The sequence below is a fragment of the Sceloporus undulatus genome, chromosome 2 (genome assembly GCF_019175285.1).
Source record: "Sceloporus undulatus isolate JIND9_A2432 ecotype Alabama chromosome 2, SceUnd_v1.1, whole genome shotgun sequence".
Classification (NCBI taxonomy): Eukaryota; Metazoa; Chordata; class Lepidosauria; order Squamata; family Phrynosomatidae; genus Sceloporus; species Sceloporus undulatus.
In genome coordinates, this window is record NC_056523.1 from 294,409,509 (window position 1) to 294,432,502 (window position 22,994).

The 22,994-nt window shown below is 41.5% G+C and overlaps 1 protein-coding gene across 4 annotated transcripts in view; it reads right to left on the minus strand.

Annotated features, from left to right (window-relative positions):
* Positions 1-22,994, minus strand: part of MAST4 (microtubule associated serine/threonine kinase family member 4) — a 351,856-nt gene that overhangs the window by 188,163 nt on the left and 140,699 nt on the right. For all 4 annotated transcript variants that reach the window (XM_042450935.1, XM_042450934.1, XM_042450933.1 and 1 more), the window contains one exon: positions 21,807-21,838. In XM_042450935.1, coding sequence (XP_042306869.1) covers positions 21,807-21,838 — 32 coding nt within the window. The remainder of the gene's footprint in view (positions 1-21,806; positions 21,839-22,994) is intronic.

The window sequence follows — 22,994 nt, forward strand, 5'->3', positions numbered from 1 at the left end:
TAAAAAACAAACCTGGGATCCCTCCTGCCTCTTCCCACTAACCTCGCCACACTCACACTATCTCTTCAGCATTTTAAAGAGGCATAGGCAAACATTACGGCACATTTCTGCCAAAACACAGATGATTAGGGAGCAGTGGTATCATCCCCCTTAGAGTGTCACCTGGTGCAGACTACATTCCCTGTACCCCCTAGTGATGGAATTGGCTGCAACACTAATTGTAACTCCAATTATATCATTCACAATATCTTGTGCCATTCTTGGAAATCTACTTGGCTTTGAACTTAAGACATCTCAGACTTCACAAGTAAAAATCTTCAGAATCATGTTTTGCCAGCCACATTGACTCAACATTTTTCTGACTCATCATCAGTCTGTTGCGTATTTAAGATTTTTCCATTAGAACAAATTCAAGCTTGTTTTTACAACCTGGTTTTTATGGGGTGGAGTGGTGATTTACAAAGAGAAGTCTGTGGGATTTATACTTTGAAGTCCGTTGCAATTATAGGTTTATATCAAACCATAAGTTTATCTGTAAAGGAATTCATATTGATTACTCGTGGATTTTAATAATATGTTCTCTCTTGGAATATCTAGGCCCTCCAACACAACTCTATTGTCAACTTTAACCAAAAGTCACACAGAAGGACCTAGAGATTCCTAGAGAGAACACTCCACTAGGTATCTGCAGCTCCTCCAGCGCAATTCTATGATCAATGTCTGGCAGATGTTGACCACAGAGTTGCACTGGAGGACCTAGAGATTCCTAGACAGTTGTTCTCTGAGGTAAAAACGTAGTGTTTTTGTTATCTGTGGTTTTTCCACATTCATGGGAGTCCTGTGCCCCTAACCCCAGTAAATGTGGGGGGACAAGTGTACTAACAAAAGCACAGTGAAACAAGAAGAAGAAAAATGGTGGTAGAAAAAGCAAGTAGAAATGCATTCCAAAGTACTGGATTTGTTGTTGTTAACTACCCACAAGTTGACTTCGACTTATACAAGCCCTTTGGATGAGACATCACCAAGACCCCCGTCCTCAACCACTCTACTCACGTCCTTCAGGTCCAGGCCTATGTCCTCCCGGATCAAGTCTCCACATCTTGCATGTGGTCTTCCTCTCTTACTGCTGCCTCTAACCTTTCCTAGCACCATTATCTAATGATTTGTTTTTTTCTCATGATGTGGCCAAAGAACAACAGCCTAAATTGAGTCATCCTGGCTTCCAGAGAGAGTTCAGGCTTGATCTGTTCTAGAAACATTTGTTTGTCTTCTTGGCCTTCCATGGTATTCTCAGTACTGTTCTCCAGCACCACATCTCTAATGAATCAATTTTCTTCCTATTCTTCATTTTTTCACTGTCCAGCTCTCATATCCATACATATCCATACATGGTGATGGGGAATACAATGACTCGGACTACCCTCATTTTAGCGTTCAGAGTTCTGTCTTTACATTTTATAATCTTGTCCAGTTCTTTCATAGCTACCCTTCCCAATCCTAGTCCTTTTCCAATTTCTTGCCTGCAGTCTCCATTCTAATAAATATTTGAACTGAGATAAGGGAACTTTTTGACTTTTTCAATTTTCTTGTTGAGTTCTTGTAGATATTTTGTGGTAATTAGTTTTATAGTTTTTTGTGGGCTATATTCAGATCATTTTAAATTGTGAATTAAAATGTTGACTTTTAAATGTAGACTTTAAAATGTGTATGTCATTTGTCCTTTTAAATTGCTGCATGTTTTAATTAATGTGTTTTAACTGATGTTGCTAATTGTTAATTTGTTGTTGTTCCCTGCCTCAATCCATAGGACGATGGGTAAAAATTATTATTATTATCATCATCATCATCATCATCATCATCATCATCATCATCATCATCATCACCTTTGCTGTAATCAATAAAGCACATGTGGATTTTCTTTTGGAATTCCCTGGTGTGCTTCATTATCCACCACATGTTTGCAATGTGATCACTAGTGCCTCCTCCTCTTCTGAATCCAGATTGCAGCTCTGTGATTTCATGCTCCCTATATCGTATTCTGCAGCATGAACTTGCTTGCATGGGAAATTAGTGTGATGGTTCTGTATTTGTTGCAATCTTTTTGTCTCCTTTTTTATGGATGGGAATATACATTGATCACTTCCACTCTGTCGGTCACTGCTTTGTTTTCCATATTTGTTGACATATTTTAGTTAAAATTAAACTAATTTGACTCTGTCTCTGTAGTTTGTAGCAGCAGTATGTCATCTGTTCCTTTATTTGTTCTTCCCAATTGCTTTGATTGTGGCTTTCACTTTGCTTTCCAATATTTGGCATTTATCTTCATAGGTTTCTTCTCTCCATGTGTTATTCATCCTTTCATGTTTTTTATATTTTTAAATAGCTCTTCTATGTATTGACCTTGCTGTATTATATAGGCAACAGTTTGGTTCCCAACTTTGGGTGGCCAGAGATTAGCCCACTTGCATGGGACCCAACACTAAAAACCAGTAAAATATGCATTTTTAAAAACCTAAAATGGATTCTAAATGTAGCTTTAAATATACCTTAGGTGGAGAATTTGGCCTAGGATCAAGAAATAGAAGAATAACTGATTGAATTTTGTGAAGCCAACCATTTGTTCATCACAGAAACACACTTCAGGAAACTACAGAGACAACAGTATAAAGGGACATCACCTGATGGCCAATATAAAAATCAAATAGACTATATAATTGGAAGCAGAAGATGGAGAAACTACATGGGATATATATTGATAGTTTCTAGTCTGTCGGTCAATGCTTTGTTTTCCATATTTGTTGGCATATTCTACTTAACACTACAGTTGCTTCTGTCTGTGCGCATTGCAGCAGTTCAACTGGGATATCATCTGTTCCTGGTGATTTATTTTTCCCAGTTTCTCTTACTTCAGCTTCTACTTTGCATTTTAATATTTGGGGTTCACCTCTGTACAGTTCTTCACTCTATGTGTCATTCATTAATTTTTCTGTCTCTTTTATATACGACAGCAAGGACACAGAAACAGTTACAAGGATCAGAACTATCCTGAAATATGACAACACAGTACAGAATTCAAACTTCAAAAGGACATTCAAATGCAATTCAGTACGGCTCTATGATAGGCAATGTCAGCTAAAGACCACTATGTAGTGAGTTTTGAGAGTCATGGGATATGGCCAGGTAACCACAGGACAAATGTCCCCAAGTGATACAGCAGCCAGGAAGGCTGAAGACACAGCCATGTTCCATGTGGAATGGGCTCAAATTCTGGTCTAAAGGTCCTTCTGAGCTGGTTCATATGCTAGATGGATGGTTAACAGTGCCCACTTTGGGGCCCCCAGCGACGGCATCGGGCCTCCTAGAGGCCCGCTGCCACTGCCTGACCCCTCCTGGGGGCCCCCAGTGATGGCAACAGGCCTCCCAGAGGCCCGCTGCCGCCGCCGGAGCCCTCCTGGAGGACCCCAGCAACGGCATCGAGCCTCCCAGAGGCCCGCTGCTGCTGCCGGAGCCCTGTTCGAGGACTCCGGAGCCCTGTTCGAGGACTCCGGCAGCCGCAGCGAGCCTCCTAGAGGCCGCTGCCTTTTCTGTGGTCGTGCGAGACTTCACTGCTATGGGCACCACCATTTTGGGTGAAAAAATGGTGGCGCCCATAGCGGCGCAAAGCCACAATCGGTGGCGGCAGTGGCAGCTGGGGGCCAGCCGACTCCTGATCCAAAGGTTAGCCAAATTCACACTGCAGGTAAATAAAGAGTTCTGAGTCAAATTAAAGCCCCAAAAATTTACTACAGCATGAATTGTTGTGGACTATGTTCCAGTTGTTGTGGACTAGGTGCATGGAATTCAAGGAGGCAGCACTGTAGATAGTATGGTCAAAGTGAAATTAAACAACAGAAGTACTAACCATGAAAATTAAATGTTTAAAAATTACTTAGTAGCAACATCAAGGAACACAGAGATCAGACTCTGCTGTAAACTAAGGGCCAGAACATACAGGCTAAAATAAAGCTGCTTTGGGTCACTTTGGAGGTAAGCTATTTAAATGATGCATGTGTCCTAAGAAGCCAGATCCTGCACCAAAACTGCACTCCAGTCCTTAGGACTGGAGCATGGCTTTGGCGCGGCTTCCAGACTCTGAGGACGCATGTAACATTCAAACAGCATACCTCCAAAGTGACCCGAAGCAGCTTTATTTTGGCCTGTCTGTTTGGGCCCTTTGATGCTAACTGCGTCCCCATTTCTAATTTTGCAGCTTCATTAGAAGACCTAACAATGTTACTCAAACATTTAGTTATTCTCCTTCTACATTCTACATAGGGCTAAAAAGCCATTCTTTGTACACAAGTCATCCTTTTGGAGACTCAGGGTCATGGCTTTGAATCTATCCATCAGGAATGCTGTCTTCTTCTTCTTCTACTGCCTTCTACCCCACAAAGCATTATTGTATATTCTAATGAGTAACATTGTCTCAAGATATTGCCAAAATATGATACTCTCAGTATAGTCATCTTGGCTTCTAGGGACAGTTCAGGCTTAATTTGCTCAAGGAGCAATTTATTTGTCTTTTTAGTAGTCAATGGCATTCTCAGAACTCTTCTCCTGCACAATATCTCTAATGACTTCATTTTCTTCCTATCAGCTTTCTTCACTGTCCAGTTTTCACAACCATAAATAGAAATAGAAAATATGACAGCATGGACAGTTCACGACCTTGTCCAGTTTCCTCATAGTTGCCCTTCCAAGTGCCAGTCTTCTTCTGAATTCTTGATGGCAATCTCCATTCTGATTAAATATCAAGACAAGGTATGAAAAATCTCGAACCATTTCAATGTCTTCCTTGACTACTTTGAAATTATGGCGTGGTACAGACGCGGCAAATGCACCGTCCTGGAGGCATACTAGGGTTAAGGGACCGTGCAGCAACCCTAACAGTGTCCCTGGCTTCAGGTAATTAGGCTTAATAGTGCAAATCTATTTTTCACATTATCTTTAAATTCAACAGGGATGTTCTTCAGGTTGTATTTTGGAATGGCAGCTGGTTTAGTGTTCTTTTTCAGCTTTACTCTAATTTTTGATATTAATATTTCATGGTCCGTGTCACAATCTGCTCCTAGTCTTGTCTTTGAAAAAAAAAAGGGGGGGGGGTCTTCTTCATCTTCTGTATTTAATTATGTAGTCTAGTCTATCTGTATATTGGTCATCGGGTGATGTCCATGTATACAATCACTTCTTGGATTGCTTGAAGAACATGCTTGCAATGAACAGACAGTTGACCCCACAAATTTCACTCAGTCTCCTGCTTCTTTTCATGATCCAGGTCAACTTTTCCAATAATCTTTGTTCTGCTGTGTTTGCTATTTTTGCATTCCAATTACCTCAGATTAACAGGAAGTCCTATTCTAACTTCAACACTGAGTATTTCAATTGCTTCTTCTTGTGCCTCTGTAGCTGGAGAATAAACTTGGATTAAGTCTATACTGGTTGGTTTTCCCTGAAGTCTTGTTAGAGGTGCGCAACTGTGCACCAGCCCAGGAGCCGCCCTCAGACTGCTTATTGGATTCCATCTCAGCGTTTTTGCCAGCAGACCGGGGGAGAAAGCCGGAACACCTGGGGAAGGCGGAGAAAGGGGCGCGCTGGGGCAGCGGCGTGTATAAAGCCAGCCTGCCTGGTCCCCTCCTCCGTCATGCCCCCTTGCCTCCAGGGACTGCTGTGCGAGCTGTTTGTTGCTGCCGGGCGGTCTCCTGGTTTGTTAGAGGTGTGCAACTGCGCACCGGCCCAGGAGCCGCCCTCGGACTGCTTATTGGATTCCATCTCAGCGCACTTTCGCAGCTGCGCAGTTGCGCACATCTGTGACTGCGTGGAAGGCAGGGGTGACGAACCTGCGCCAGCTACTTGGCAGAGAATGATTGCTGTATCTTCTCTCTGCCTTCATTGCTGTATTGTGGGGGGAGGGGGAGGGTAGATGTGAGGAGTGTTTTGGTTGGGGAGGCAGAGGGTAATTCCCTCGGCATGAGCGGGGCTCCTATTGGAGTAGTGTGGGGCAGGGGGAGGTATGGCGGTAGGAGAGTGGATCAGTGTTACAGGGGAAGGCGAGATCGATGCTTAATACCTATCTCCCCTTCCTATCCCTCTTCTAACCAAAGAGATCTGAGGGTCATCCCAACCATTCCACAAACCCTGTCTCTGCTCCTGTGCAATGCCAGGTCTATTAAGAACAAGACCCACATCATCTATGACTTGCTTGAAGATAACAACTGTGACCTGGCTTGCATTACTGAGACCTGGCTTGGGCCTGAAGGGGGGAGCTGTGTGGGCTCAGGCCCTACCTGCCGGGTACTCAGTGAAGGACCAGACCAGGTTAGGTGGGTGGGGGGGGTGTTGCTTTGATTCATAAGAACACCTTGTCCCTATCTAGGAACCATGTCCGTCAAACTTCCTATATTGAGTGTATCTACCTGACCCTGAAGGCCAGCGACAGTCTAGGGATTCTGTTGGTCTATCAGCCACCCCGTGCGCTAACAGACTCCCTTAACGAGCTGACACAGTTGGTCTCGGAGCTGGTGCTGGAATCCCCCAGGCTCTTGGTCCTGCAGGATCTCAACATCCCCTTCGCGGCCAACCAAATTCCATCTGGTGCGGCTCGGGAATTCATGGATACCATGACAGCCATGGGCCTGTCACAACTGGTCTCGGGGCCTTCGCATTCGGCAGGTAATACACTTGATATGGTTTTTTGTACGGACATGGAAATTCCGTGGTGGAGGCAAAAATCAAGGCATCTACCCAGATCCCTCCCGGGGGTGGCGGACCCATTAGAATGGTCCACCCTCGAAGGCTGATGGAACCCAAAAGGTACCAGGAAGCCCTAGAGGGGTATATGGTTGGGAATGACGGCGATTCTGTTGATGCCCTGACTAATATCTGGGACACTGATCTCTCCAGGGCTATACACAGTATCGCTCCCAAGCGCCCTCTTAGGCCTGCTTCCAAAAAGAAGCCCTGGTACACGGAAGATCTCCGGGCAAGGAAGCGGGTGCTGCGACGGCTAGAGCGCGACTGGTGGGCACACCAGCACTTACCCGACAAGGCTCTCCTAGACCGTCTTTTGGAGGACTATGGAGAGGCGATAGATGCAGCAAAGAACTCGTTCTTTGGTGTACGTATCGCGTCCGCAGAGTCGCGTCCAGCAGAGCTGTTCAGGGTAGTGAGGGAGCTTACTCAGCTCCCCCCTGCCCTGAACCCTATTTTAGAACCATCAAAGGCCTGCTGTGACCAATTTAACAACTTCTTCGCGGATAAAACCTCTCGGATAAGGGAAGGTCGTGACGCCAGTATTAGTGCAGAAACCAGAGTAGAGATATCCAGAGCCTCCGTGGACTCGATTATACTGGATCACGTTGAGTCTGTAGATACTGATGATGTGGACAAGATCCTTAGAAGTGTTAGGAAGACAACTTGCTCCCTCGATCCCTGTCCCTCATGGCTAGCAGCACAGGGGGGAACGGTAGTAACTTCCATGTTACACCGTATAATTAATACATCATTGAGGGATGGGCAATTTCCATCTAGCTTAAAATTGGCCATTGTAAAACCGTTGCTAAAAAAGCCCTCCCTTGACCTCCTGATGCATAATAATTATCGGCCAGTATCACTATTGCCATTTTTGGGGAAGGTGATTGAGAGGGCGGTTGCAATCCAGCTTCAATCGATCTTGGATGAGACAGATTATCTAGACCCATTTCAAACCGGCTTTCAGGCGGGCTACAAGGTTGAGACTGCCATGGTCTCCTTGGTCGATGATCTCCGTCTGAGCATGGACAGGGGTAGCGTGTCCCTGTTAGTGCTCTTGGACATCTCAGCAGCTTTCGATATCATTGACCATGGTATCCTTCTGGAGCGCCTAGCAGATAAGAGGGCCCTTATATCTGGGGTCCCTCAAGGAGCCATTCTGTCCCCCATGCTTTTTAACATTTACATGAACCCGCTGGGAGAGATCATCCGGAGGCATGGGGCGCGGGGTTATCAGTATGCTGATGACACCCAAATAGTCTTCTCTATGTCTCCGACTGATTCAGTGACCAAGGATGGCATCTCTCCTCTCGTTGCCTGTCTGGAGTCGGTAATGGGCTGGATGAGGGAAAACAAACTCAGCCTGAATCCAGAGAAAATGGAAGTACTCGTGATAGGTTCTCCTGGCCCAGGGATGGCGGTGATTCCACCTGTTCTAAACGGGATCACGCTTCCCGTGAAGGACTCTGTACGCAGTCTGGAGGTGCTCCTTGATTCGTCGCTCCACCTTACATCTCAGGTGGATGCGGCGGTCAGGAGCACCTGTTATCAGCTTAGGCTGATACTCCAGCTGCGTCCCTACCTGGGCCGGGGGGACCTTGAAATGGTAGTACACGCTCTGGTAACCTCTCGTTTGGATTTCTGCAATGCGCTCTACATGGGGCAACCCTTGTACCATACCCGGAAGCTGCAATTGGTGCAGAATATGGCGGCAAGACTGGTCACTAATGCACCTAAGACCAGTCATATAACACCGGTCCTTAAAGACCTTCACTGGCTGCCTATTCGCTTCCGGGTGCAATACAAGGTGTTGGTTATTACCTATAAAGCCCTAAATGGCTTGGGCCCAGGGTACTTGGAGGACCGCCTCTCTCCGTACAATCCGCCCCGCACACTCAGATCAACCGGGAAGCAACTGTTAAGAGTTCCGGAGGTCAGATTAGTTACTACCACCAGGAGGGCCTTCTCTACCTCGGCCCCCAACCTCTGGAACTCGCTTCCTGACGAGCTCCGCTCGGCCACCTCACTGAACCAATTTAAGAAGGGGTCAAAAACTCACCTTTTCGAGCAGGCTTACCCCTGACTCCTGACTCCTGACTCCCGATGTGTTCCCTCCCCCTCGTCAGCATGGTTGAGCTGGCATGAGATGTGGTTTTATTGCTGTAATTTGTGTCTATATGTTTTGTGTTTTGTAGATGTTGTTAACCGCTTTGATTTCTAGAAAAGCGGTATATAAATAAAATTATTATTATTATTATTATTATTATTATTATTATTATTGATATGATTCAGTCACACTTTGCATTATATCCTTTGATTGTTTTTGCTACATTGCTTCTCACTATAAATGCTACTGCACTTTTTCTTATATTTTCATTTCCCAAGTAAAACACTGTGTAATTATCTGACTCAAAATGTCAAATTCCTGACCACTTTAGCTTGCACACCCCAATTATTTGCAATGTTTATACATTCTATTTCTGTTTTTACTAATTCTACCTTCTCCTCATTCTATGTTCTTATAATATGTGTTGTGCAGTTTTGGACTTTTTTCATCAACAACTGAACATCCTTTTGGCTTGGTCAAACTGCATCATTAGCCACAGTGATACAGTTATCCTCTGCTATATCCCAGTAACTTATTGAGTGCCATCCAACCTGTGAGTTTCATCTTCTCACACACTCTCTTGTTTCACTTTGGATTGTCTCATCTTATGGTTTCTGTGGTTAAAAAAATCACATGGAGGTTTACTAGCGCCTCCTTCAGCACTGAACTAACATTAGCCATGGTGCCACTGTCGTTGTCTATCAGAGATCCTCTGCCACTGTTACCACCACCACCACTAACTCAGTACTGCAACTGTTTGGTACATTTAGTCTGCCTCCACTGCAAAGGTTTGTCTGAGATCTGAGACACTACCTAAGGCACTGGTGCCCTCAGCATAGCCTCGTGCATCACAGGAGCATGCAACCATACCATCATGGAAAGGCAGTACCATTGGTGGGGTGAAAGTTCATACCACAACAATTTTCTTATGCCCAAAGAGGATGGGTCAAATAAAGTGCCTTCTGGGCACTTTAAGGACATGGTGTTCAAATGACTTACACCCCTGAAGTGGCCAAAAGCCGCTTTGGAACCGGCTAATGCATCCTGAAGCTGGCCCAAAAAAAGGAGTGGCAAAAAGCCGCTCCTGCCAGCAGCCCACTCATGACTGTGGCAGCAGCCAGCTTCAGGTTGCTGTGGTTTCAGAGTAGTGATTTGAGAAACCCATGTTTTTCTTCTCGTTCATTGAGAACTTGATGAGAATTTTTTAAATAAATATTTGTTCCACAAGTCCCCCTTTCAAAAGGTGATTTCTTCTCTCCCTTTCAGCAGCTAGAGAAATATTTTTCACAGATTTCTCGAATGACAATAAAAGACAAGTCGAATAATTACGCTAATTACTTTGCATTTCAAACTCAGTTACCATGTCAAAAGGAAGTTTGGCAGATGTTTAAAGAACATTCCCATGCTTAAAAAAACCTGAAGGCACACACACAAAAGGGGGGAAAAGCCCAGTCTCAACAAATAAACTGTGATTGAAGCCCCAACAAGAAATGGTAGAGTTGAGGGGACCCTCCAGGACCATCCAGTCCAACCCCCTTCTGCTATGAAGTAATATATAGGAAAACATGGGATCCTAGAGGACATGTAGTCTGACCTCTGTCAGACTACATGTCTGACAGGGGTCAGGGTGGGGTGCATGGCAGGAATTCTGTGCAGAATATCCATGAATGAGAGAGTGTGACGTACCCTGTGGATTTACATGACTGAGCTGGGATCAGGACTCTAGCCTCCCAGTTCACCATAGAAATTCATTGGCTGACCTTGGGCAACTGACATGCTCTCGGCTTCAACTCCAACTCCTAGGTATTCCTTCATGGTAGAAGAGGGGGTGGTTGGATGACCCCATGGAATCCCTTTGAATGCTAGGTTTTATCCATCATGGCAGAATCCTGCCATGCACCCCACCCTGCCCCTTCTTCTCTTTTGTGAGGGTCACATTCTCTCAACCTCAAAGGCAGGGCATGACCAATTCTCTCTCTCTCTGCACCTCTCCCATGGTGATGCTAAGGTCATGCAATAATAATAATAATAATAATAATAATAGTAGTAGTAGTAGTAGTAATTGGCAAGGAGGGTGCACATTCTCTCAGCCTCAGAGGCAGGGCATGACAAACCTCTCTCCAGCTCTCTCAAGGTGATGCTAAGGCAAACCTACTTTTATTTTGCATTATATATATATATATATATATATATATATATATATATGGCAAGGAGAGTTCAAAATATCCATGAATAAGAGTGTGTGATGCATCCAAAAAGAGCATGGCATAAAGGGCAGAATGTCTATCTACCACCAACACACAAAATGCCTCCCCTTTTGTTCTCTTTTGTTTTTCAAAGTAAAGCTGTGAGTGAGCAAAGATGGGGGGAGTCACCCTAACAAAGGAAATAGCCTCTGGTAAAACCCAGGATGAATGGTAGCTTTTCTTACGCAAAATACCCCAAATCCCGGCCATTGTCAGCTGAAAGTTTCGTCTCTTCACTTCATTTGGAAATGATTAAAAATCAAAATTCTTACTCATGATCGAGAAGTGATCAGAATTTCTTCTCTATAAAATTCTTTTGAAATTTTTGAATTAGACATATTTCTACTAATTTTTGAATTTTGGAGAATATTCTTTACATCCCTATTTCAGAATAATCATGTCCGGAGCAGCCGGAGATCGCTCCATTTGGCCCATCTGGTTCACCCCATAGTCTTAATGTAGGTATAAACACTACTTTTTCTAACAAATAACTAATATTTATGTTTTATTAAAAACCCAATAACCAATGTTATAAATCTGCTTTTGGAGTCAATTACAATAGAATTCATTAATATTTATACAGTAATTTACATTCTTATGTGGGGCAAACCTGTGACTGTATAAAGCCCATTCACAACAGAAAAGAATTATAAGGAAGGTTAAGAAGTCCAATGCATATAGTATCTTTATCATAACAAATTCAAATATTCTTTGGACACTTTACCTACCAGATGTAATTGAAGTCAGCACGAGAAACAATAAAATCTCACATTAAGATTTACTTTTGTCAAGGGCAATTTCTCATGTTAAATCAGCTATTTTCCTATTCATGCAACTTGTTCTTCTATCTAATGTTCCCGCTGAACTTGTTGCATTGTTCACTATATCTCAGTATGTTAGCCAAACAATAAAACGCTGAACTTTTAAAAAAAAAATCAGGATCAATAGGTCAGGGCAAAAGGACAGGCCAAGTATACAAGTAGAAGCAGTCTACCAGACATTCAAAGGGACTGTACAAGCAGTCAAAGGGACTGAAAAAGCATCATTGAAGTATAACACAAAATAGGATTGGCAGGTGGTCTGCTTTATTTCTTTTGACTTTTTCCTTCTTGCTGTTTTCTGCCCAATTTTGTCAGGTTCATCTATTGGGTCTTGTTAGCAATTGCTGGAGACCTTTTACCTGCAGGGTATTCTTTTCTTTTTAAAAAATAATGATACACTTCTCCAGGAATTCAGATGCTGCACAAAGAAAAGGTGAACTTAGAAATGTAGAATGTTCACTAAAAACCCACAGTGTTCTTTCTTTAGCTTCACAGCTGCCCTTTTCAAATTGATAGGAATTTCTGATATATTGGTTTGCATTCTCTAGATCATATCCTGTTATTCAGAGAATCAGGAGCAATTTATTACCAGACAATAAGTTGAAAGGCAAGCACAGCTCTTTTCAGATTGCATTTCATTCCAAATGATATTACTGGTACTACAGCAATGAATATTTCCATTATCAACTGTGGTGTCCACATAAACCAAAAATAAACATATTACAGTATAAACAAGGATGAGATTTTTTGAGGGACCTGCACCAGTAGTTGGACGGCAGTTTCCAGCAGCCCTAGTCTACTAGCCAATGAGTGGAACACTGGGAGTTACATTCCAACAACATCTTATGGGCCCACGATTCCCACCTCTGTAACAGAGAAACAAAGGTGCTGTCCTCTCTTATCAACCCAAATGCAGCAAATCGGGCAAACAACTATACATCTTGGCTTTCAACAATCTAGTAGAGAAGAACTATTTGCCTGAAAACAAGTGAGAAGGGGCAGTACACAAATAGGTGAATGCTTCTTAAATACCAGACAGTCTGCTCATTCTGCCCTTTTCATCTCTAACCCTCCACCAGTAAAGTTATCTGGCACGGAAATGGCAGTCAAACACTTCTGAATCTCCATTTTATAATTACTTTTTTTATAATTAATAACCGCATGGCTAGCAGGAGGGGCCTGCTTGCAAAGATATCCCTCCACACAAAACAATGCACTAACAACACCTTCACAAAATGCAGGCTTGTGACTAACATCATTTTTTTAAAAAAAATCTCCTGTATAATTTTTAATACATTTGCCTGATAAACAATACCAGTGAAGCTTCAAAAGCTTGTAACCTGTATTTTATGCATTCTGGTTGGCTGAATAAAGGTATCACTGTTTTGTGGATTTGGAATCTTGTTGTACTTTGTTATTCCTTTGCTTAACATTCTTTATACTACAGTAGTCCCTTCCCTTATGCAGGGGATCCGTTCCACTCCCCCCGCGTAAGGGAAATTCCGCATAAGCTCAACCTTCTTAAAACCATAGGGGCTCATGCTCATGGCGGCATGGTAGCGCATGCACATCACAGGCACTCACGCCATTACTCCTTCCAGCACACGGTGCCATTTCTTCCAGCGCAGCTTCCAGTGTATGCTGAAAGGCGCGTAAGGCGTGCCCACATATAAAGCGGGCACACTATACTACTATAGAAAACCACCATACTAACCAATGCAGAGAAACAGAACACAAACAATGAAAAAGGAAGAGTGAGAGACCTCTTCCTCGGATCTGAGAATTCAAATGGAAGTTCAAACCAAGATTAAGGATGCTCTATTATCAGAAGAGGAACAGACTACAAGATCAAGAATATATCGAAAGGTGATGGAAGCAAAACACAGAAGAGCTATATAAAAGTGAAGAAAAAATGAATGATACATGGAATGAAAAATCATACAAAGAAGAACCTCAAATCCTAGAGAGCAAGATGGAAGCTGCAATAAGAGATATTGGGAAGACTAAATCACCAGGAATAGAAGATATTCCAATAGAATTGCTATAATCCACACGGACACAATCAACTCTATGATAACTAAAATATGTCAACAAATACGGAAAAGAAAATAGTAGCCAACAGACTGGAAAGTATCAACTTACATCCCCATCCACAAAAAAGAGATAAAAAGACTAGAACAACAATAGGACCATAGCATTCATTTCCCATGCAAGCAAAACTATGTAGCTCAAAGGTCTGCAGCAGAGACTCCAATCACATATAGAGAGAGAAATCCCAGAGGTGCAAGTGGGGTTCAGGAAAAGAAGAAGCACTAGGGACCACACTGTAACCATACAATGGCTAATGGAGCACAGCAAGGAATTCAAGAAGAAAATCAGCATGTGCTTTATAGACCTATGAATGCATAGATCGTGAAAAGCTATGGATTGTTCTATAGAGTGCCACTGTATTAGAGAGTCTTGATGAGAACTCTGTACTTAGGACATGAGGTTACTGTTAGAACAGAATATGGAGAAACAGAATGGTTCCCAATTTGCAAAGGGGTCAGGCAAGGATGCATTCAGTTACCCTACCTCAGGGGTAGGCAACCCTTTTGAGCCGGGGGCCGGGTTGCTGTCCCTCAGACAACTGGGGGGGCCGAAGCTAAAAAATAAATAATTAAATAATTTTTAAAATAAATAAATAAATAAATAAACCGGGACAAATGTAGGACAAAAATTTTCAAATGGAGGACACTTTTTACATAAAAAATGGAGGACACGTGAAAAAATTTGCTGATTTTTTAAAAAATGTTAAGCTAAATGCATGTTTCTGGGGCTTCTATAGACAATTGCCCCACCATGCCCCTTGCGCGAGATGGCGGCAGGACCGGGCTGGGGCCGGTCCCAAGGCCTCGCCGGGCCGCATCCGGCCCGCGGGCCGCAGGTTGCCTACCCCTGCCCTATCTGTTCAAATTGTATACATAAAATATCATACAAAGAGCAGACTTAGACTCAGAAGGAGGAGTGAAGATAGGAGGAAGGAACATCAATAATCGAAGATAAGTGGAAGACACCATACTACTAGCAGAAAATATTATAGACTTGGAAGAATTACTAATGAAGGTCAAGGAAGAAATTGCAAAGCAAGCTTACTGATAAACCTAAAGAAAACAAAAACAATGACCATGAGGAGTCCATATAAACTCAACACAGAAAATGATGAAATCGAAATAGTTAAAGAGTCCCCATATCTTGGTTCAAGCAGTAATAAGAACAGAGACTGTAGTCAAGAAATAAGGACAAGACTAGGAAAGAACTAGTCAAGATCCTGAAGTGTAAAGATATGCAATTGAGCACTAAAATTAGAATCATCCAACCCATTACAGCCCTCTCCACTATGAAGAGATGTAAGGGCTGGACAGTGAAGAAAGCAAAACAGAAAGAAAACAAATTCTTTTGAGATATGGTACTGGGGAAGAGTGCTAAGGATACCATGGACAGCCAAAAAGACAAACAAATGGGTCCTTTAACAGATTAAGCCTGAATTTTCCCTGAAAGACAAGATGACAAAACTGAGATTGTCATACTGGTCACATGATGAGAAGGTATGATCGTTAGAAAAGATAAAAAAGCTAGGAAAGGTAGAGGTTAGTAGAAAGAGAGTAAAGCAGCAGGCCAGATGGCTAGACTCAATCAGATGGGCCTGTATCTACAGGACCTAAGTAGAGCAGTGGAGGAGAGGAAGACTTGAAGATTCTTCATCCACAAGATCACCATGAACCAGGGGCAACCCAAAGGCAGTAAACAGTAACAGAAACATTAATAGTACAGACTTGGAATATAAAGAAAAATAACTCTTTTCAAACATTGGTAAATATACCAATGTTAATAAAAATGTTAACACATCTTCTAAAAGTATGGTTGATAGACTTTCATTCTCTCTTTCTAAAACATTTTTCCTTGTGTCACCAAACAGCCAAACAGCTACCTACACACTAAGTAAAGTCAGTTGTCACCTGAAATACAACTTACTCAAATTATTCATTCTTAAAAGATTTTACCACCTATTATATCTATATTGAAACTGTATTCAGCCTTTAAGTATAATTTATTTCTCATTATTATTTATTAACCTTTATTTATAAAGTGCTGTAAATTTACACAGCGCTGTACATACAATCTTTTAAATTAGACAGTTCCCTGCCCTCAGGCTTACAATCTAAAAAGACATGACACAAAAGGAGAAGGGAGTGGTGGCGGGGAAGGGGATGAGGTCCAGCAATTCTTCTCTACCTCCGAGGTCTGGACCAAGGGAGAGGGACTGGAGAGAGGGCTTGGGTTCTTAATGGATGGTTAATCTTCTACCAGGGAGGCCTGTTGGAGCTAGCTTGCCACTCTGGTAGGATAATACATATAAAATACATAGCAGTACAGGAAATGGTTCAATTAAACAGGCAACAAAAGAACATCACATAGCAAGTGACAATTATGCAATGCCTGGGAACGCTTCTCTGAACAGGATGGTCTTCAACTCCATTTTGAAGCTGGTTAAATAAGTGATGGCTCTTGCTCGTGGGGGAAGAAGGTTCCAGGAGTGAGGGCAGCGAGTGAAAAGGGGCTAATCCGAGATGAGGCAGAGGAAATCCTGGGCTGGGACAGCAGACCTTGACTACCAGAACGGAGGGCCTTAGTGGGAAGGTGAGGAGGGGGCAGCCCATGGAGGGCTTTAAATATCGACAGCAGGAGCTTATACTGAATGTGGAAAGGGAGGGGGAGCCAGTGAAGGGATGCCAACACAGGAGAGATGTGGTCAGAGCGGTGAGCGGATGTGATAATGCGTGCAGCTGAATGCTGGACAGAGATTAAAGGACGGAGGTGAGAAAGAGGAAGCCCAGCCAGGAGGACATTACAGTAATCAAGTCGTGAGATCAGTAGGGTATGGACCAGGATCTTGGCAGTAGAGGCAGAGAGATATGGTCGGATTTTGGCAATGTTGTATAAAAAGAATAATTTATCTCTTACAAACAAAAGAATATTTAATCCCACACAAAACACATTACTTCCCATCCAATCTGTAGCAGAAGAGACAATTCCATTGTTACATGGCTGAGCATTCTGAAATCAGTGTCTTGCTACTGTCACACCTACCTTTTTGCATCTTGTAAAGCAAATAATGCACGTGCATACAAACTTACATGAGGAGAGACACTATCCTGCTAATTATTGTTCTCTTTAGGATACTATCTTAGAACTGGCAGAGTAGTCTGTTCAGTTTTTCTAGGTCAATATAGCAATATCAAACAAGCCTGCAACTAGCTCTAAGCACAATTCTTCTTTCATTGGACCCAAATCTACAATCTGATACAAAACCGGTAGAGCTGAACATAGTTAACAACAGAAGAATACAGACTTCTGCATTAAAATATATATATAATATTGCCCCATTGTTCTTATATTGTTTGGATGCCACAGGGTTCCATTCTATTTCCTATCTTTATCTCTTCTTCCCTAAGGTAATCCAATAATCCACACTCAAAATCACCGATAAAGAGACCAATTACGAACCCTTATCAACTTCTGGAAAACCTGTCAAATAAGCCTTAAGCAAAAAGAAGCTTAACAATTCCTATTAAGTTGTATGCATTCGGAGTCTTCTGTTCAGCCTCTCAACTGATGGTATCAATCGACTTCTCTTCCAACATATAATGAGGTTTATGATCATTATGTGGTAAACCGGCAACAGTCTGGTTTTTCTATACATGAAAACTGACTAAGATACTAGAACAAAAATGGTTCTATGGAAATTTTTCACAGATGAGAGTTTGGCATATTTCATTAAATGAGATTCAGAAAGGGTAAAAGAATGTGAAAATGTGTTCAACCAAAAACACATGTAATAGAGTAGTACAGATTCTCTAACATATTTCTTAAATTCATATGTTCACATAGTTTACAAACAATGAAAAAGTTTCCATAGTATAAAAACTAACTCATTGTAAAGACTAAATTAAAACTAATGGCTGAGTATATGAACATATTATTCAATTTTGACAAATCTGTAACTATTTTTTTAAAAAAACTTTATTGTGAATTATTTAGGCCTAAATCCAACTGTTAGTCCTATCTAGTATACACACATTGAAATTCCGTAAATATGGCTGGATATGCACTGCAGAAATAATGTTGTTTGGCATCACTTTAACTGCCAAGGCTCAATGTTCGGAACCTTGCAACTTCCAGTTTGTTGTGGCATCAGAGTTCTCTGACAGAGTTCTTTGTCTCACAAAATGACAAATCCCAGAATTCCTTAACACTGAGCCATGGAAGCTAAAGCAGTGTCAGATTCAATTATCCCTGTAGTGCAGACACAGTTTCTAAGATATTTATGATCGTCACAATGATTCAATGGCTTTACTGTAGCTAGGAATAGGAAACTGGATTCAAGCCCTTGTTCCAAGACTCACAGTATTTTATTTAATAATTAACCACAGCAACAACTTGGGACTGTTGCTATTTTGGAAAAGTATGAATCTCAAAGTTTTTTTAGTCTAGTTTATTCTCTCTCTCTCTCTCTCTCTCTCTCTCTCTCTCTCGATACGTTTGCCTCCCCTGCTAAACACTTCCTGGGACTGACTTCCATCAGCCAAGTGGGGGAGATGGCAGCAGCAAGTCCCAAGTTCAGGTGCACATTCTTGCTGCTTCCTGCTGGGTGCACACCAGATGCCAGTTCCTCAGCAGGACGAATGTGTGCCTGGTACTCAGGCCTTGCTACCACAGCCTCCGCCACTGCCCTGGGATCGCTTCTCAGCCTGGCTGCACTCAATTGAAGGTTTAAAAAAATGTTCCTTTATTTCAATCAGCTATTCCTCAAATTCACAGATAACACAGATAACAAATCACATATACCGATGGCCCACTGAACAGTGTTTAGAACTCAAATCAGGACAGGCATACTTCCTTGGGGATAAACTGAAGAACAACATGAGGAATATTTGTGTACCCAAAGCGACGGGAAGACCCCACATATTATACAGGTGTAACTAGCAAGCCATTTAGTAAGCAGTTTCATAGCGACAGCAAAAAGAAATGTCCAGGGCTTGCATATCCATGAAAACTCTTCAAAGATCTGAGCAGCACAGAGTATGGCAGATTATCTTAGAAGCCCACAGGTTTTTGCAACTGTTTAGTTTAAATAAGGATCCCAGTTATGCCTTCTGATACATTTGTATTGTCAATGTTAGACTTGTATAGAGTTGCCAAAAATGCCCCCCCATCTGCAGGCAGAAGGACAGTTGTAATGTCTTAAGAAGTGGTTGGCATCAGTTTTATTAATCAATACTTCTTCCTTTGGCTATAAGGTTTCTCACACCATTTCTTACAACTGTTTGGCTGTCAGTTTCTTTTCCCAGATGTTCTGAATGTAGCTTCTGGATAGCAGTAGCAGGCAAGAGTGAAGTCACTGCTTCTGTATTAGTGGTTACTGGCTGAGCAAAAACAAGGTACATCTCATACATTTGCAGAAACAGAAAAATGAGAGAGGGGGGCCCAAGAAAGAGCCTTGTTGCAAATATTGCTATCCAATATTTCATCACTCCTCTTCAAAATAACTCCCTAGCCCTCCCCACAGCCCTTTGAAATTTGCCCCTAACCAGTTATCAAGAGCAAAGCAATTTGAGAACTTAGTAATAAAGAGCTATTTATGCACATGATAAACTGACTATATATTAGAGATACTGTTTTGTATTAAGTAACAGATGTGGAGCATCAATTGTTGCTTAAATTTTAATAAAAGACATGGAATTGGATGTGTTAAATTTAGCACTTGTGTGCTGATTTCATGTCGGACAATTCTCACAGACATCGACAATGACTGTCACATAGCATCTCTTTGCTATATAGTAGTATATAGTGTATACACTTTGCCTATGCATCCTAAGGATAAAAAAATACAGTTGACACATAGAACACAGCCTTTAATATACCATTTGATGAACTGAAGGTTTAAGCTCAAGCTTATGTGCCTGGGAATAACACACAGTATGAATTATTTCTTAGAGAGCATAAGATTGTGCTGTTGGATAAATGAAGGGAAATAACCATGCAGTATCAGCATAGCTGCACATGGTCATTAATTTTACAAACCAATAAAAATAAACAAATTGTTGCAAGGTTCTAGATAGAATTTCTATTTTCACTGTTTAAATAACTAAGTTTGGAATTATTTAAATATCACAGGAAGGTAGGAAGCTTTATAATGTGTTAGATTATTGGGCCATCAAGCCCTGCAGTGTCAACTCTGATAGACAGAATCTTTTTCATAAGCTTACCTGGAATTCTCTATGAGAGTCCCAGTCTAGGAATAATCAGACCTGGCCCTGGTTAGCTTCCAAAACCAGACAAAAGCGGATGTGTTCATGGTAGATCAAAGTGTATAAATTCATAAACTATTTAATTTCTAATTTAATATAATTTATTTTATTTTATTTTTTATGTTACTTTACTTTTATTTACTGTGTTATGTTGGTGGTACAATAACAAAGTACTCTATTAAAAGTTTAATACTAAAATCATATAAAATATGGCTGTGTACAGAAGTGTCGGTTATACATGCAATGACTACATTGTACTCTGCAGAGTGATCTTGCAGTAGCTTTGAGACCAAATGAGAGAAAGAAGTTGGCAGCATAAGCTTTCATAGGCGGGATACAGACCGCCGCTTTGTGGCGGTCTCCCACTGGTGCCATTTGCTCCGCGCGTCTCCCACGCGGAGCAAAAAAAAAAGCTCCATTTCGGAGCTTCTTTTTGCGGCGCCTTTATGATGTCGCGAGGCGCTGCTGGCGCATTCGCGACGTCATAGGCGCCGCGACACGTCTGGACGCTATGCGTCAGTACGTAAACATGGCGGCCCCCATGTGGAAGGGGCACCGCCATGTTGTACGTATTCTATACGTACTAGGGTTAGGGGGATGCGGAAGCACCGCCCCTTCCTAACCCTAGTACGTATAGAAGACGTACTATATGGCGGTTTGTATCCCGCCACCGACTTAAGTAGGCTTTATCAGATGCATGGAGTGAAATGCCTAGGAACAGAGATTGTTAGCTATGAATGAGCAGGCTGTATGTATGAATAGCAATATAAATGCAAAACGTGTGGATATGGTGATGAGGTGACAATATCAGTTTTAACTATGGTCATTGGGGGACATGGGCAGGAGGAAGGATGTTGCCTAAAGCCAAGGTGAGGAGGTAACTGTATGAATGATGGAAGAAAATACTGGAATGTATGGCAATGCTGACTGGGAATCAGAAAGGAGATGTGATAACTAAGCAAGAGAGCCCTTGTGAAGTTGAGGTGTTAACTAATGTTATAATATGTGTAGTGTGCCAAGAAACCATTGTTTCTGTCAATCCACTGTCAATGGACTGGGGCTGTGGATATATTCAATTTCTGCTGTTTCTCTTCCCAATCCTGCATTCTAATAATAAGGAAGCTCCAATAAAATATTTTATATTTTTGTTTCGTTTATTTTCCCCTCTGCTAATAGGCTTATATTGACATTACATTACATTATAATATCAGTATCAGTCTACTAGCAGTAGGTGAAAATAATACACAGTGATTATCTCTTAAATTTATTAATGTAAGTCTTACACTGTCCTTCCATAACTAAATTATATTAGAAACAGAGAACAAGAGCCTAAATGCTTTGGTTTACAATCTTAGTTTCCTTTGTACAAAATCAACTGTTACACTTAACCTTCATTTCATCAGGCACTAAAAGAAGATATATATACTAAAGGACTGTCAAGCTTCATGCAGAGTACATTAAACACAATGAAAGAGGTGGGAGATCAGTTACTTACAAACTTCCTCTTCTTGGAAGGCTCAGCTCCTTCTGCAAAAGAAGGAAAAGGTCATTATACATAAAATTCCCAATGTACAATAAGATTTTTTTTAAAAAAAAAAAATCAAGTACAGAAATGACTCAGATAAATGGCTGAGACATCTTTAGCCTGTACTAAGGTTTTATTTTTTAAAAAAATCTGTTTAGCTCTTTGTGCATTATTCATTAACAAAGTATACAGTGGTTTAGTGATTATCTCCTAAATTCATATCATATAATATAAGGAAACCACACAAAAAGAAATATTACACTTGGTGAGCTGATGGGGCAGAGTAAATGACAGTTATGACTAGTGAGGGGGCTAGTGACATAACTGAACTCATGGCAAAAGAAAGTTTATCTGTTCACAAGCTCAGAGGTGAAAGGAAAGTCCAAAGCTGCACAACTCATATTATATGAACATGGAATGTGAGAAGAATGAATCAGAAGCTAGACATAGTAAACCAAGAAATGGAATACACAAGCATTGCAATTCTAGGGCTGAGCAAGAAAAGTGGACAGGAATGGAACATTGAGTCAGATAATCAGGAAATGAAATCAGGAATCCACTAAAATCTGGCAACCAATATGGGGAAAAAAAGAATAGCTCACAGATTGGAAACAACAAGTATACATTCTAATCCTCAAGAAGGGGGGCATCAGGAATTGCAGCAATTCATTTCACAAGCAAGGAAAGTGGTGCTCAAAATTATACAACAAAGCTTCTCACTATATATGGAGCAAGTAATGTCAGATGTCCCACCTGGGTTCATAAAAGGAAGAAGCACGAGGGGCCGTATAACATATGCCCAAAAACAGAAAGTACCAAATAATTTCAAAAGAAAATCACTTTGGACTTTATAGACTATTCAAATCTTTTGATTGTAAAGATTATGAAAGGATCACTCTTAAAGAAATGGTTGTTCCACAACATTTAATTGTTCTGGTGAACAATCTATATTCACAACAAAAATCTACTGTTAGGACAGAATACAAAGAAACTGAATGGTTTCCAATTAGCAATGGGGTCAGGCAAGACTGCATTTTATCTCCCTGTGTGTTTAACTTGTACTTTGAACATATCATATGTAAAGCGAAATTAGATATGGAAGAAAGAGGTTTGAAAATTAGAAAAAGGAACATCAACAGTCTAAGGCAGGGGTAGGCA